At 38.4% G+C, this 14,165-nt stretch overlaps 1 protein-coding gene across 11 annotated transcripts in view; it reads left to right on the plus strand.

Annotated features, from left to right (window-relative positions):
• The window catches only part of fbrsl1 (fibrosin-like 1), a 1,025,915-nt gene that overhangs the window by 525,502 nt on the left and 486,248 nt on the right, over window positions 1–14,165 (plus strand). For 9 of the 11 annotated variants that reach the window (XM_072587705.1, XM_072587709.1, XM_072587706.1 and 6 more), the window contains exons 4-5: window positions 4,436–4,516; window positions 8,059–8,094. The exons of 1 other annotated variant lie outside the window; for it this stretch is intronic. In XM_072587705.1, the coding sequence (XP_072443806.1) occupies window positions 4,436–4,516; window positions 8,059–8,094 (117 nt within the window). The remainder of the gene's footprint in view (window positions 1–4,435; window positions 4,517–8,058; window positions 8,095–14,165) is intronic. One more of the 11 variants, XM_072587713.1, reaches the window with a different exon arrangement.

A 14,165-nucleotide genomic window follows, 5' to 3' on the forward strand; every position in this document is an offset into this window, starting at 1 on the left:
CAATATAAACTGCACAAAGTTAAATTTATATATTGACAAGTGTGCATTTATTTAATGTTTGTTTTGAGAGTCAGTAAAATATTTTCCTGTAACTGATGCACTCAGTGCTGGGTGTTCATAAATGCTTACTTTGTATTAAATTCGGATTTTGTTGACCACCATCAGTATAGTTACCCAAAATATACATATGCAAAAGAAGTCCCTCCCAGTGTAATCACCAATGCATCACTTTCTCTTTTCAACAGAGCTAACTGTTACACAGTTTTGGATATGTTTTATGAAGCAGATCTGAAACCTGGCACCTTTGAACATTAAGTGAAGCATTCAGGGCAATAAAATATAATTGATATTGATAGAAAATGAAGACAAAGACAATGAATATCAACTGAGACAAAATATGTTTCTAAATTGAGTTAGGACAAATCTGCCTGCTATATTTACCTGCATTTCAAATGCAAATGTTTTAAATATGTTGTTTAAACAATCATTTTTATTTCAGTTGTACGGTTATATTATCTTATACTGAGTTGCAATAATGTGCAAATTATGAATTCATGAAAAAAATTAGTTGACTTCCTGTTTTTAGTGGTGCCTCTTAATTTGATTTTATGTGATACAAGTAACATATGTTTAATTCTTCCAATTTATACTTTTGCAACATCCCTCTTTTCTCACAGCTGAGACTTCTTGGTGAAGACTGTCCATCTCCATGCTCCCTTTGGAAATGTAGTATTTATTACACTTGGCACTGTTTAGTTATTGTGTAAAGAAAGCCTAGGTCAGATTAGAAGGAGGAAGTTAGTGTTGTTCCCTTCTCTCAAAAGATTGTTTTGAGGAACAGTGCTTTGCTTACATAAAGCATTGCTTCACAGTTTATTTAGTAGTAGGCAGTTAGTTCCCTGTTTTATTTTGTTCTTTTTCCCTCATGGTCCAATATAGGTATTTTTAATCAACCTGTTCAGAAATGTTATGACACAGCCAAGGTTAGGTGGGATTTGAATCCAGTTCTCTGGCCTACAGGGAGGGTTACCAGCATTGTTTAACAAGAGACCTTCATGGTCCATTGTAGATATGTTATTCAACCTGTTCAGGCATATTATGACATACCGTTGATGGTTCAAGTAGGACTTGAACCCATGTCTTCTGGCAAAAAAAACCCAAAATGTTCTATCGTGTACTTTCTGTCCTTCACATCTCCCCTTTAAATTCATGCAGATAACTTTGTTACTTCCTTCTGTCAGTGTTTCCCATGGCTTTTTTTCTGCAGTGATACCATACTAATACTTCACACTTGTTTCAACTCCAGATGCAAATTGATGGGTTGTGGGGAAGAACTTTTGAGCAATGTGAGCAAACTGCAGGAATATAGACACAAAAGCAATTAAGACAACCACCGTTTTGTAGGCTCTGCTAATGTCATCATTTGGGTCTCTGAGCTTATTGAATAAAGTCACACCCAAAGGCAAAAACAGATCATGTATATTTAAAGGAGCCTTTCAGCCAATTGCAGCATTGTCAAATATGAGTCTTCAGTCAAGGTCTGCTGTTATTACCTTGGAACACATAATCCCAATTGCTTGTCTCAGTTGCAACCTGTAGTTTGGCAATCCATGTTCTACTGTTCTCTGTACTAAACTGACGGAGAATATGACATCAATGTTAAGATGGCGTCTGTTACTATTCATCAACCTTTCACTGACAGTTCTACTATTCCAACAAATCTCTTCCTGCTTGCTCACACACCTTTTGTTTGCAGAGGGAATCTTTCTTTGCAAGGAGTTAGAACATAGAACAGTACAGCACAGAACAGGCCCTTCAGCCCACAATGTTGTGCCGACCACTGATCCTCATGTATGCACCCTCAAATTTGGCAATCACCTGATGAAGGAGCGTCGCTCTGAAAGCTAGTTTGCTTCCAATTAAACCTGTTGGACAATAACCTGGTGTTGTGTGATTTTTAACTTTGTACACCCCAGTCCAACACCAGCATCTCCAAATCAAATTTCTGTGACCATATGCATGTCCAGTAGTCTCTTAAATGTCCCCAATGACCTTGCTTCCACAACTGCTGCTGGCAACGCATTCCATGCTCTCTCAACTCTCTGTGTAAAGAACCCGCCTCTGACAATCCCCTCTATACTTTCCTCCAACCAGCTTAAAACTATGACCCCTCGTGTTAGTCACTTCTGCCCTGGGGAATAGTCTCTGGCTATCAACTCTATCTATGCCTCTCATTATCTTGTATACCTCAATTAGGTCCCCTCTCCTTCTCCTTTTCTCCAATGAAAAAGTCCGAGCTCAGTCAACCTCTCTTCATAAGATAAGCCCTCGAGTCCAGGCAGCATCCTGGTAAACCTCCTCTGAACTCTCTCCAAAGCATCCACATCTTTCCTATAATAGGGCGACCAGAACTGGACGCAGTATTCCAAGTGTGGTCTAACCAAAGTTTTATAGAGCTGCAACAAGATCTCACGACTCTTAAACTCAATACCCCTGTTTATGAAAGCCAAAACACCATATACTTTCTTAACAACCCTGTCCACTTGGGTGGCCATTTTAAGGGATCTATGTACCTGCACACCAAGATCCCTCTGTTCCTCCACACTGCCAAGAATCCTATCCTTAATCCTGTACTCAGCTTTCAAATTCGAACTTCCAAAATGCATCACCTCGAATTTATCAAGGTTGAACTCCATCTGCCACCCCTCAGCCCATCTCTGCATCCTGTCAATGTCCCGCTACAGCCTACAACAGCCCTCTATACTGTCAATGACACCTCCAACCTTTGTGTCATCTGCAAACTTGCTGACCCATCCTTCAATCCCCTCATCCAAGTCATTCATAAAAATTACAAACAGTAGAGGCCCAAGGACAGAGCCCTGTGGAACACCACTCACCACAGACTTCCAGGCAGAATATTTTCCTTCTACTACCACTCGCTGTCTTCTGTTGGCCAGCCAATTCTGTATCCAGACAGCTAAGTTCCCCTCTATCCCATTCCTCCTGACCTTCTGAATGAGCCTACCATGGGGAACCTTATCAAATGCCTTGCTGAAGTCCATATACATCACAGCCACAGCTCAACCCTCATCAGCTTTTCTAGTCACATCCTCAAAGAACTTGATAAGGTTTGTGAGGCATGACCTGCCCCTCACAAAGCCGTGTTGACTGCATTTAATCAAGCCATGCTCTTCCAGATGGTCATAAATCCTATCCCTCAGAATCCTTTCTAACACCTTGCAGACGACAGACGTGAGACTTACTGGTCTGTAATTGCCGGGGATTTCCCTATTTCTTTTCTCGGAGAGGAATTACATTTGCCTCTCTCCAGTCCTCAGGTACGACTCCAGTGGAGAGCGAGGATGAAAAGATCTTCGCAAGTGGCGAAGCAATTGCATTTCTCGTTTCCCAAAGCAGCCGAGGACAAATCTGGTCTGGGCCTGGCGACTTGTCAATCTTAATGTTTAACAAAATTTTCAGCACAGCAGCTTCCTCTATCTCTATCCATTCCAGCATGCACACCTACTCTTCAAAGGTTTCATTCACTACAAAGTTCGTTTCTTTCGTAAAGACAGAAGCAAAAAACTCATTTTGGGCTTCCCCTACCTCCTCAGACTCCACACAAAAATTCCCTATGCTATCCCTGATCGGCCCTACTTTTTCTTTGACCATTCTCTTATTCCTCACATAAGTGTAAAATGCCTTTGTGTTCTCTCTAATCCGTTCTGCCAAGCCTTTCTCGTGCCCCCTCCTGGCTCTCCTGCGACCATTTTTGAGCTCCTTCCCCGCCTGCCTGTAATCCTCTAGAGCTGAGCTTGACCCTAGCTACCTCCACGTTATGTCAGCTACCTTTTTCCTTTTGTTGTTGTTCTCTTATGAATATCATAGTTGCGTGTGGAAAATATCTCAAATGTTTCTGTTTCTGGTCGCTTGAAAGCAAGATTTTATAGCCATTTTGATATTGGTGCTGTTTAGTTAGGATTCTAGAAGACTGCTCTTTCATCAGCTTGGTCCTGCTCTTCAAACCACTAATTCTATCTTTACTGTAGCAGAATGAGTGATCATGTTTTCAAACGACTATTCTCCTAAAATCCAAATGTAAGGAAAGCCAACATCTAAGCAGCTAATGTTCATAGTTTGCAATATATGGTTCAAGCTACATTTTGAACATTTATTTAGTATTTCTCTGAAAGATTACTGATTATAGTCAATTTGTGTAAATTTGTGTGCATACCAAACAGCCACTTTATGCATGTTCCCTCAAATTATTGCAATCATTCCTGAACATGCAGTTATCTTGAATAAACAGCATTGCATTGAACCAAGACCAAACATATCCAGATTGCAATGTTTTGCTATATAATTCCTAGAATACTGTGAGCATGTTACTTAGGTCTGTGTACGTACTTCTAATTCTACTTTATAATATTTTCAGATGTCATATACAAAAGATGTGCGAATTTCGAAAGCTGAAAAGGCCTTCAGTACACAAAGGGTTAATCCTCCAACCAAACAAGTGAATATCCTTTTTTTATTTGTTTTTCTCATTGTGTAGGGCATTTAACTTTGGAGGACAATTAAAAGCATGTTTCAAGGTTACTTTTACCATGTGCAACAGTATCATTAGAAACTTACAGCATAAATAATTACAAAACTGCTGCTGTGCATCGCAAAATATATTGAAAAGCTGCCAAATAAAGATTTTGTCCAAAAGATTGAATCATTATTCTCAATCGTATGATGATTCTTTTGTTTCCTGTGCTATCTGTATCTGGGGAAAAGTTAAAGTAAATGTAGCATAAGATTTGAGTTGCTTCCTTAAAGCAATACATTAGAAACTGTTAAACGATTCACCAGTGCTGTCAAAAAGCTCCTTGAAACTATCATCTCTATTTTATATTAACATTTGGGGAAGTGGGGGGAGCTGGTTAGGTTTATTTCTGGGACGGTGGCTAATTCAAGAACAAACAAGCAAACTGAAGATATTTCTAAAATATCCTTGGTTATTCTTTAAATAGAAGTACTCCTTCCATATGACAAAAACAAAGTTGTAGCACAGTATTCCACGGGGTAGTGGGGAAAGTGGCAACTTAATTTATTTTCCCCTTTTCCTGTTAATTGACGAGCAAGCTTTTCTCTACAAATGAATGGTGGCTCTGTTTGGGCTCTGTGAATGCTTTATTGCACGCTTTGTAAAGTTTTCAAGCCCCAATATCAGTGCACAAAACCAACAGTGTCTACTCCCAAAATCTGTTTTTTTAAATTATTTCTTTCTTTATGGGGTAATTGGAATTTAGCAGCATATTAAGAGTCTGATAAGTGACATTTGTGTTTTGTTGTTTTGACATAAGGAAAGCAGGGAGCATTTTTGCCTTCTCTTATTTGTCATACTAATTCCTTTGATGTTTGTATTGCTCTAGAATTCTATATACAGCCATGCACAATGGTTAAGAGTTTTTGCTGTTTCTTGACCTGTCAGCTTAAGAACTTGCCGTTTTTAGTAAATTGAATGGATCTCCTTCATTATCATTTAAATGAGCCTTGTATCCTTCCAAATGCTGAAATTTGAATGTGGTTGTAAAGCTGTGATAATTTGAAATATTCATTCCCTCAAGGGTAACGTTTCAGAGGCACTGAATGCCATTGTTACTGGTTCTCATATTTTTCGGGTGAGATGGGAAAATAGACTGGTAATTGTCCACTGAGCCTCTAGAATTGGTGCTCCAGTTAGTCAAGATATTGGCTCTAATTGTCACGAGAGGGTTGCTGATGAATCATGGTGTATGCATGCAGCAGCCAGGTCCAAATTGAGTGATATAGCCAGAGCAATGTGCAAATTGGCAATTATTAGCACAGCAGAAAGGCTGGCAGGTGTAGAATGCCTTCTGAGCTTTTGATTGAAATAGGAAATAGCAAAATTTCTGTGATGAAGACTAGCTGATTGGGGCTGATGAAACAAGTAAGGCTCGCTAGCTCAGAAACCTGACTAAAGTGGAGGTAAACCGATTATTGGAATATTTGATTAAATTCTGGTTACAGCACTGGTCAATTATTAGTTTCATTGCTGAATACTTTTTCCGCTGGCACATCTTTACTAAAGAGCCAATGATTAGGACCTATTTTATGAGAGAAAATATTTCTTCAGCACTTCCTCTGCTGTTTTTGTGTCATTCACAATAATGCGTTTCTGTTTATCATCAAACAGATGGTCACTGTTGGCTGATGTCCATTGGATTTGTGATGGCATGTGTACTTTATATGAGACGGTTATGATAGAAAAGGCGAGGTAGTGGAAATAAACAGATTCCAGAATATTTTGTAAATTGCTCCATATTGCCAGCATCTATGTTGACTTCCATAAATTCTGATTGAAAGGTTTCTGTAAATGTTGCCACAGAAAGTATCTGAAAGACCTGTATTTGCAATGTGCTTTTGTGATCTCATGTTCTAAAGTTTTCCACAACTTATTTGCTTCCTTGTTTCACGGATGTGAGCAGTACCACCAAGGCCAGTATTTGTTGCCTATTTCTAATTGGCCTTGAGTAGAAAGGTTGCTAGGCAGTGACGAGTCAACCACATCATGATGGGTGTCATATCTAGACCAGATTGTGGGTAAGAATGACAAATTTCTTTTTGGACATCAGTGAGCCAGATGATAGTTGTCATGATCATCATTATTGAGACACATTCCAGATTTATTAATTGAAATTACGTTCCACCAGCTGTTATGCAGGGATTTGAGCCCACCTCTCCAGAGCGTAAGCCAGGACTGTTGAATTGATAGTCCAATGATACTACAGCTGCAATCTATCCCCTTTGCATAATGAAGTACATTTGAAAGATAGGCACTATGTACTGTAGATGATGCAACAACCAATTTGCTTACAGCAAACTCCCACAAATAGAAACATGATAATAGCATGAATAACTATTGTAAAGATGTTGATTCAGGGATAACTGTTGGCCAGGACACTGGAGATAAATTCCCCTACTCTTCAAAGTATTGTCACTGGGATATTTACATCCATCAGAGAATGCACACTTGAAGTCCTATCTGAACGATGGCATCTCTGACAATAGAACACTCCTTCAGTACTTCACTTGATGTCAGTTCAGGTTCATATGCTTGGTTCTGTGGAATAGAACTTGAACCCACAACCTTCTAACTCAGAGGGGAAGCACTACCACCTGAGTCATAGCTTGCACACTTTGTTTACCACCAATGTTGTCCTTTTGTGATCTGGGGATGCTGATACTTTCTGAGGTACCATTTCACAGGTACTAGTACTTCTCTCTAGTAGTTTAGGAAGTGAGCATTCACCCTGGTTGACATTGCACCTGAATCCAATGCTTTCCTTACCCAAAAGTCTCACACTCACTTCTCAGAAATGAATTGCTCTTCATTATATCCACTCCCTCCTACAAGTTGACAGTCCAGTGCTGTAGTAACAGCTAACCTGGCATTGATCAGCAGTTGAACCTGGGAACTTCTTTTTCGTGTTGGCCATTAATGCACCACCTGGTACAGTTATCCCCTCAGCCACTCGGTTTTGTTTTAAGGAATGCAAAATTCCTTTCCATTTCAGATATCTGTTATATCATTTTACAAAGAGCATTTATGTAGCAAATTATTATTGAAGGAAAGTAGGTCAAGCAGCACTGTTAGAAACTATATGTGATGTATTAAATAAACAATGTATTGCACTATGCGGAAATTCAGGACATTCAAACCTATGGTTCTTCATAAAAATATCAGCATCTCTCTGAACTCTATATATCTCAGCACTTTGATTATTCATTTCTTATTTAAGTGCATCAGTTCAGTCAAAATGGTAAATGTGCTACCCAAAAACAAACCAACCTGATAAAAATGTAAAAATATAGGGAAAGATTTGCAACCAACCTATTACCAGAACATGTATATAATCATTTCCACTATTATCCTGTAGGCCTGTACTTGTCGTAAGGTGTTAAAAGACCTGTTACTGGGTATGAAGAATGTAATGGGGATTCGGTGCAAACCTAATGTATGTTCCTCCTTTATTTTTCCTCCCACAGAGTTCTGCTCATTCGTTTTCAGGACGAGGATACTCTGTAAGTTATTTCAAACCTTTGAATATTATACATCAATTCTCTTGGGTATCTGTGCTGTGTTTCAGAGCTAATTGTTTCAGAGCTTTATTTTAAAGTATACATACACACACACATAACCACTTACACAAGTTAATGAATTGAATAAATGTCCTTTTAGCCTGGCATTTCATTACATGACAAAGATAATATTGGTTCTTGCTTGGTTTGTAAGTGTCCTTTATTGATGAAAAGAGCTGGATTTAGTCATACTCTATGTTTTCATTGTTCTTCTCAATCCTTTTCCCAGTGTAGCAGATATTTGAATTTCAGCTGTTTGTATATTGTGGGCCTTTTGTTTTGATGTTTCATTTCTCTTCCTGAAATCATGGAGATATTGGGCTATTACTGATTCAAGGAAACCCTGTTTAACATAAGAAATGATGGACATGTGTTCATGATTCCTGCATCTTGTTTTTATTCTCAGCATGAGAGAGATTGTGGCAAAGGCATACTTATTGCCAATCTGTAGTTATTACAAGAAAGTAAAAGTGAGATATTTTCCTTCCCAGTTCACTTGGTCAACATGGTGGTATCTGACATGTAGCACTTCTTCAGTACTTCACTGGAATGTCACTTCGTATTCAGATGTTTGGTTCTCTGGGATGGTACTTGAACCCACAATTATTTGATTCAGAAGGGAGAGAGCACACAGCATGTACAGATTTCTAAGGGCCATTGAACTGCTTGTATTTTTGTTTTTAAAAATCAAAGAACTGGAGTGCTGGAAACCAGAAACAAAATTAGAAATTACTGGAAGACTCAGCAGATCTGACAGCATCTGTGGAGAGAAAGGCAGAGTTATCATTTCAGGTCCAGTGACCCTTTCTGAGAACACTGCTAGTGTTAGTTGAGTTGGCTGGACAGTTGTGATGCAGAATGATGCCAACAGCATGGGTTCAATTCCTGCACCAGCTGACCTTACTATGAAAGAATTTTCTCCTCAACCCCTCCCTTCGCCTTAGGCTTGGTGACTCTATGGTTAAACCATCACAAGCCATCTCTCTCTCTCCCTATGATCTGGGTTTATGATGACTTTATGCTTTTATAATTTACCAGTGTTGAAATCCAGCATCATTTTCATTATTCTTGCTCTCCAGTCAGAAGAGTTTTGGGAATGCAGTTTCGAACTGGAATTATTCCTTTTCAATAGTTGTTTAGAAATTTGCCTATTAAATCAGCATTAGCTATTTCATGTAAAATTGTGGGTGATGGTCTGATTGCACCATGGAATGAAGCAGAGATGGGCGACTTGTGTATGCAACCTTTTATTTTACAAGTTGAGGCTCTGCGGGGACAAGCCTGCTTGTGTTTCTGAATTATTTCTGTGATTAGCATTTTATAGTCATTGATAAAATTTGCTGTTTTCATAAAATGATAATGGTGTGTTTCAATGAATTTTGTTTTTATAATTCTGCAAAATGGCAAACAATAACTCCACTGCATCTGGAACCTGTCTGTTTGTTTTATAGGGATTGTTAAAGTCCATTTGGTTGACGTTGGATGTAAAATCTCTGGAGTGTGTATTTCTTTGTGATTTGGCACAAGCTAGGGTCTACAGGAAAATAGGATGTATTGCAATGAGATGCTGATATAGTGACAACAGTGGATGTGGCACTGCTTGGTGAAGTGAGAAACAACTGGATAATTAATAGACTAAATTCTGACTTCATTCTTCCTTCGCTTGATTTCACCTAAAATTTACAATTATTACTCAAATACACAACATAAAAGCTTGAATTTCCATAATGTTCTAAGTAAAATGTGTTATAGTTCAGTAATGTCTTAATCTTTAAAAATTCAAGCACTGCTCCAGCTTCTATTTGGCAGACTTTGCACATTTGAGAGTGTTGAGCTGGAAAAGCGCTGCAAGTCAGGCAGCATCTGAGGAGCAGGAGAGTCGACATTTCAGGCAAAAGCCCTTCAATAGGACAGTTTGTACACTGCTGAATCTTGGACTGCATGGCCAGTTCATTTACCTGCTGTCTAATTCTTCCATCTGCACAGAAAAAAAGGATTAGAAACTTAATGTAGCCAAAGAAATGTTCACTCTCAGGAAAGTTAGCAACTTGGTTTCTTGGTTCGAAGGCATCATCCATTATTTTGGGAGAATAACCTTTTTCTGTCAATATTCTTGACATTCTTGCAAATTGGAATTATTTTTCCACAAATTGTTTTCATTTTCCTCCATTTTGCTGCTTCATTTGATAGTGGTTGATGGAACAATCACTCTGGTGGTTTAGGCATCAAACATGTAATGTGTGTTACTAGATTTTATGTCTGTGATTTCAATTAATAGGATTAGATACCAGATGTTAGCTTTGATTTCTCTTCAGGGGTGATGGCTTCAATCTATAGTTTCAAAGCAAAGTTTCATTTTCCATAGATAACCCATCGTCTGATTCGCAAAGGGCGCGAGTGTGTTTTAGCCACAAAAATTAGAGTTCAGATCTAGTAATCATTCAGTCTGTTTTGCTAATAACACAGCAGTTGTGTTCTTGTATGACCTAACGTTATGGAAAATAGTACAACAAATAACGGGACCTATGGGAAAAACAGGGTTAGGGGCAAACCACCAAAAATATCAGTAAACATTGAAACAAAACTGGTAGTTAGCCTAACACAAACAATAGCACAGTCTAAGTAAATGTAAAAATCATATATTTTAATGAAATAACACAATAACTTTAACACTCTAATGGGTTTCTGAGCTTGCTGAGTTACAGTATTATATTAAGATGGGGGCTGAAAGTCATCATCAGCATCATCATTACTTTCAGGTGCAGTTCTGTGTGTAGGGTTATGACGAAAGAAAATATTTAATCCAGAAGTGAATTGATGTGGTTCATTGTCCTCCGACTATTTCTTGGGGGTTGGATTCATAAATGCAGAAGTAATTTCTCCTTGAAAGTTTGTGTGCATGCATTTACAAAGTTGGGGAAATGCTTTATCTGAGATTGATGTGTTCAAAGGAGGCAGAACTTGTAAATCAAAGTCATATCAAAAATGATAAAACATTATCTCTAGTGGGGGCGCTAGAATGGAAGCTGAGAAGACCTTAGCACAGTGCATTGATGGATGAAATAGCTATACAAACATCGACAGGAACGAGAGACAATAGAAAATCAATCTTAACAAAAGAAAGCTTACTGAACATTGTAAAATAGTTGTACTCTTTGACTTCCAACAAAAATCTTGGTAACGGTCTGCATTTTGAGAACTCTTAGCTGTCATAAAAAAAGTGTATGGAAGCTGAAGCCAACAGCTGTTAAGCAAATATTGGTATTTAGTACTGAATTGGATGTTTGTACCTGTATTATGTTAATCTTCTACCTTTGTCAAGCTTGACAATCAGTCTAGACAGTGACAGGAAGTTAAATGCCTGCTATGGCCTGATGTTTTGCTGCCGGTCTCATCATGTGACTATCTTTTTTTTATTTCTCTCTGCCAATACTTTAACTAGTAAATAAGTGTTTGAAAAAGAAATCAAAATTCTGCTTCAAATTCACCTCCAATTTTTCTTCTATTTTGCTTGCAGCAACTTTTAGGAGTTTACTTTTTAATTCCAGAAATTCTAGGGCAATGCTAGAAGTTTGGTTATTTTTGTTCACCTCAACACATTGGGTAAAGGAGTTTGAAAACTTGGCCAGAATGTTTTACCACCAATTCCTGTTCCATGATGACTGCTGGACAGTTAGTGTCTTTTGAACTAGGAGAGGATCAACTGCCAAATATCATAAGAACCTAAGAAATACGAACAGGATCTGGCCCGTCAAGCCTGCTCTGTCATTCAATAACTCACGTCCACTTATCAACCAGCTCACCATAACCCTTAGTTCCTTTCCTGTTCAAAGAACTGTCTATCTTTGCCTTAAAAACATTTAATGAAGTAGCCTCAACTGCTTCACCAGCAAGGAATTCCACAGATTCACAACCCTATGGATGAAAAAGGTCTTCCTTAACTCAGTCCTAAGGAGAAACAATCTAGGCTCACACATGAGCTCGTCACAAACAATGAAACAGTATCCCATAAAAAGTTGAACAGATCTAGGGAAGAAATAAAAAATGAACTCGGTGTAGAGAATAGAATGCAACAAAAATAAGATGCAATAAATATTTTAAGTTACCAATCATGTATTTTGTAACTGCAGCTTCCTCCTCTTCTCTGATTCAATTCCGTCCATAGCCTGAGCCTTCTGTGTCTCTGTAAGTTCCCCAGCCTCTATAAACCTTTGAGAACTTCATATTTCTCCAATATTGGCCTCTTGTGCACTCCCAGGTTTGAACCACCATTGGTCACCATGCTAAGACATCAAACATCCAGGCTTTGGAATTCCCTCCTGAGACTTCACTTTTCTGTTCCTCACTCTTGAAGACATTCCATGAAACTAATCTCTTGAGTGAACATTTGATTACTTGTCCAAGTGACTCCTTCTTTGTCTCACTGTCTTATTTTCCTTTGCTTTATTATGCTTCTGTAAAGCGTCTCAAGACATTTAATGGCTTTTAAATGTAAGCCATTGCTGAGAGTAATTCATATAGGAATGCATGTGAAGTAACTGAATAGAAAGCTATCCATTTGATATAAAAATAATCACACTGTAGTTGTTGATTTAGTTTTATTTTTATTTCTGATGCTGAAGCTAAAATCTTGGCGTTTGTGCTCCTAAATCCAGCATCACTTTCCCAGTGCAAGACTCCAAGACCTGTGAAAAACTGGATTTAGCACATCAATCACAAAGAGCTGGTGCACATCTGCCACTTGTTCTTTTAACTGTAGCTGTATGTCCTGGGAAGGCTGGAAAGTAAAGTAAATGAGGAAAGAGAATTAAAGGATGAAATAGGCCCAACATAAACACATGTTCCTTTGTTGTTTAAAAAGATCAACTGAGGGAATTAAATTAAACAACCCTGTATTTGGATCATTGCAGTACGGTGCTTAGAAAAATTTAGAGGTGGGAACATAGCCTGATACCATCTGCAAATCAAAGTAACAAATTTGCAAATCATTATTTCATCGATGATTGCTGTTCATTATATTCTGTTTGGTTGCTTTTTTTTCGATTTTTGTAGTTTTGAGTTATTACTGAATTAAGGCAATTCAGTTTTAAAGCTTCACTGTGTGGTGACAAGGTCGTTGCTGTGTTACTGACAGGATTGTCATAGCATTCTGAATAGGTATGACAGATTTAGATATCTCACAGACCATCATTGACTATGTCTTTGTACCTTTCTTTTCCATTAAATTGTAGATGGTACTGATGTACTGTATGCCAAGTGATGGAGCAGTTCAGGCAGCATTTGGTCTAATTATAACGTGGTAATATTCTTTTGATTTGAGTTCCTAACGCTCTTTTTATGGTTTAATCCTTATTGAAACTAAACATGAGCTGTTTCAATTTACAATGTTTTGCATTCTTTTTCAAATTTCAGGATTTTGCATTCTGAGTTAAGTGATTGCAAATTTATTATTTGTGCTACATTGCAATTAGTAACTAATGAGCCCATTTTAGGTTCTGCCAGGGTTACTCAGCTCCTGCCATTGTTACAGCCTTGGTTCAAACATGACGAAGTGTAGCAATAAGCCTGAGGAAAAGTGGAATCAATATGAATCAAGGCAAAACTGTCCAGTGGTTAGAATAATACTAGGCACACAGCAAGATGGTTATGGTTGTTGGGAGTCAGTAATCTCTGGTCCAAGATATCTCTGCAGGAGTTTGTCAGGATAGTCTCCTAGATCCAACCATCTTTCACTGTTTCATCAATGACCTTCTCCTCTTCCTAAGGTAAAAAGTGGGTATGTTCAAGGGCTTTTGCCTGAAACTTCGACTCTTTTGTCCTTTGGATACTGCCTGACCTGCTGTGCTTTTCCAGCGCCACTCTATCTTTCATTATCACTGGGTCAGAATTCCCGAATTCCCTTCCTAACGGCATTACAGATAAACCTACAGCACCATACACTACGACAGTTTAAGAGGGCTGCTCACCACCACCACCTGAAGGACAACCAGTGATGGGCAATGAATGCTAGCAAG

This window comes from Chiloscyllium punctatum, chromosome 17, assembly GCF_047496795.1.
Source record: "Chiloscyllium punctatum isolate Juve2018m chromosome 17, sChiPun1.3, whole genome shotgun sequence".
NCBI classification, from domain to species: domain Eukaryota; kingdom Metazoa; phylum Chordata; class Chondrichthyes; order Orectolobiformes; family Hemiscylliidae; genus Chiloscyllium; species Chiloscyllium punctatum.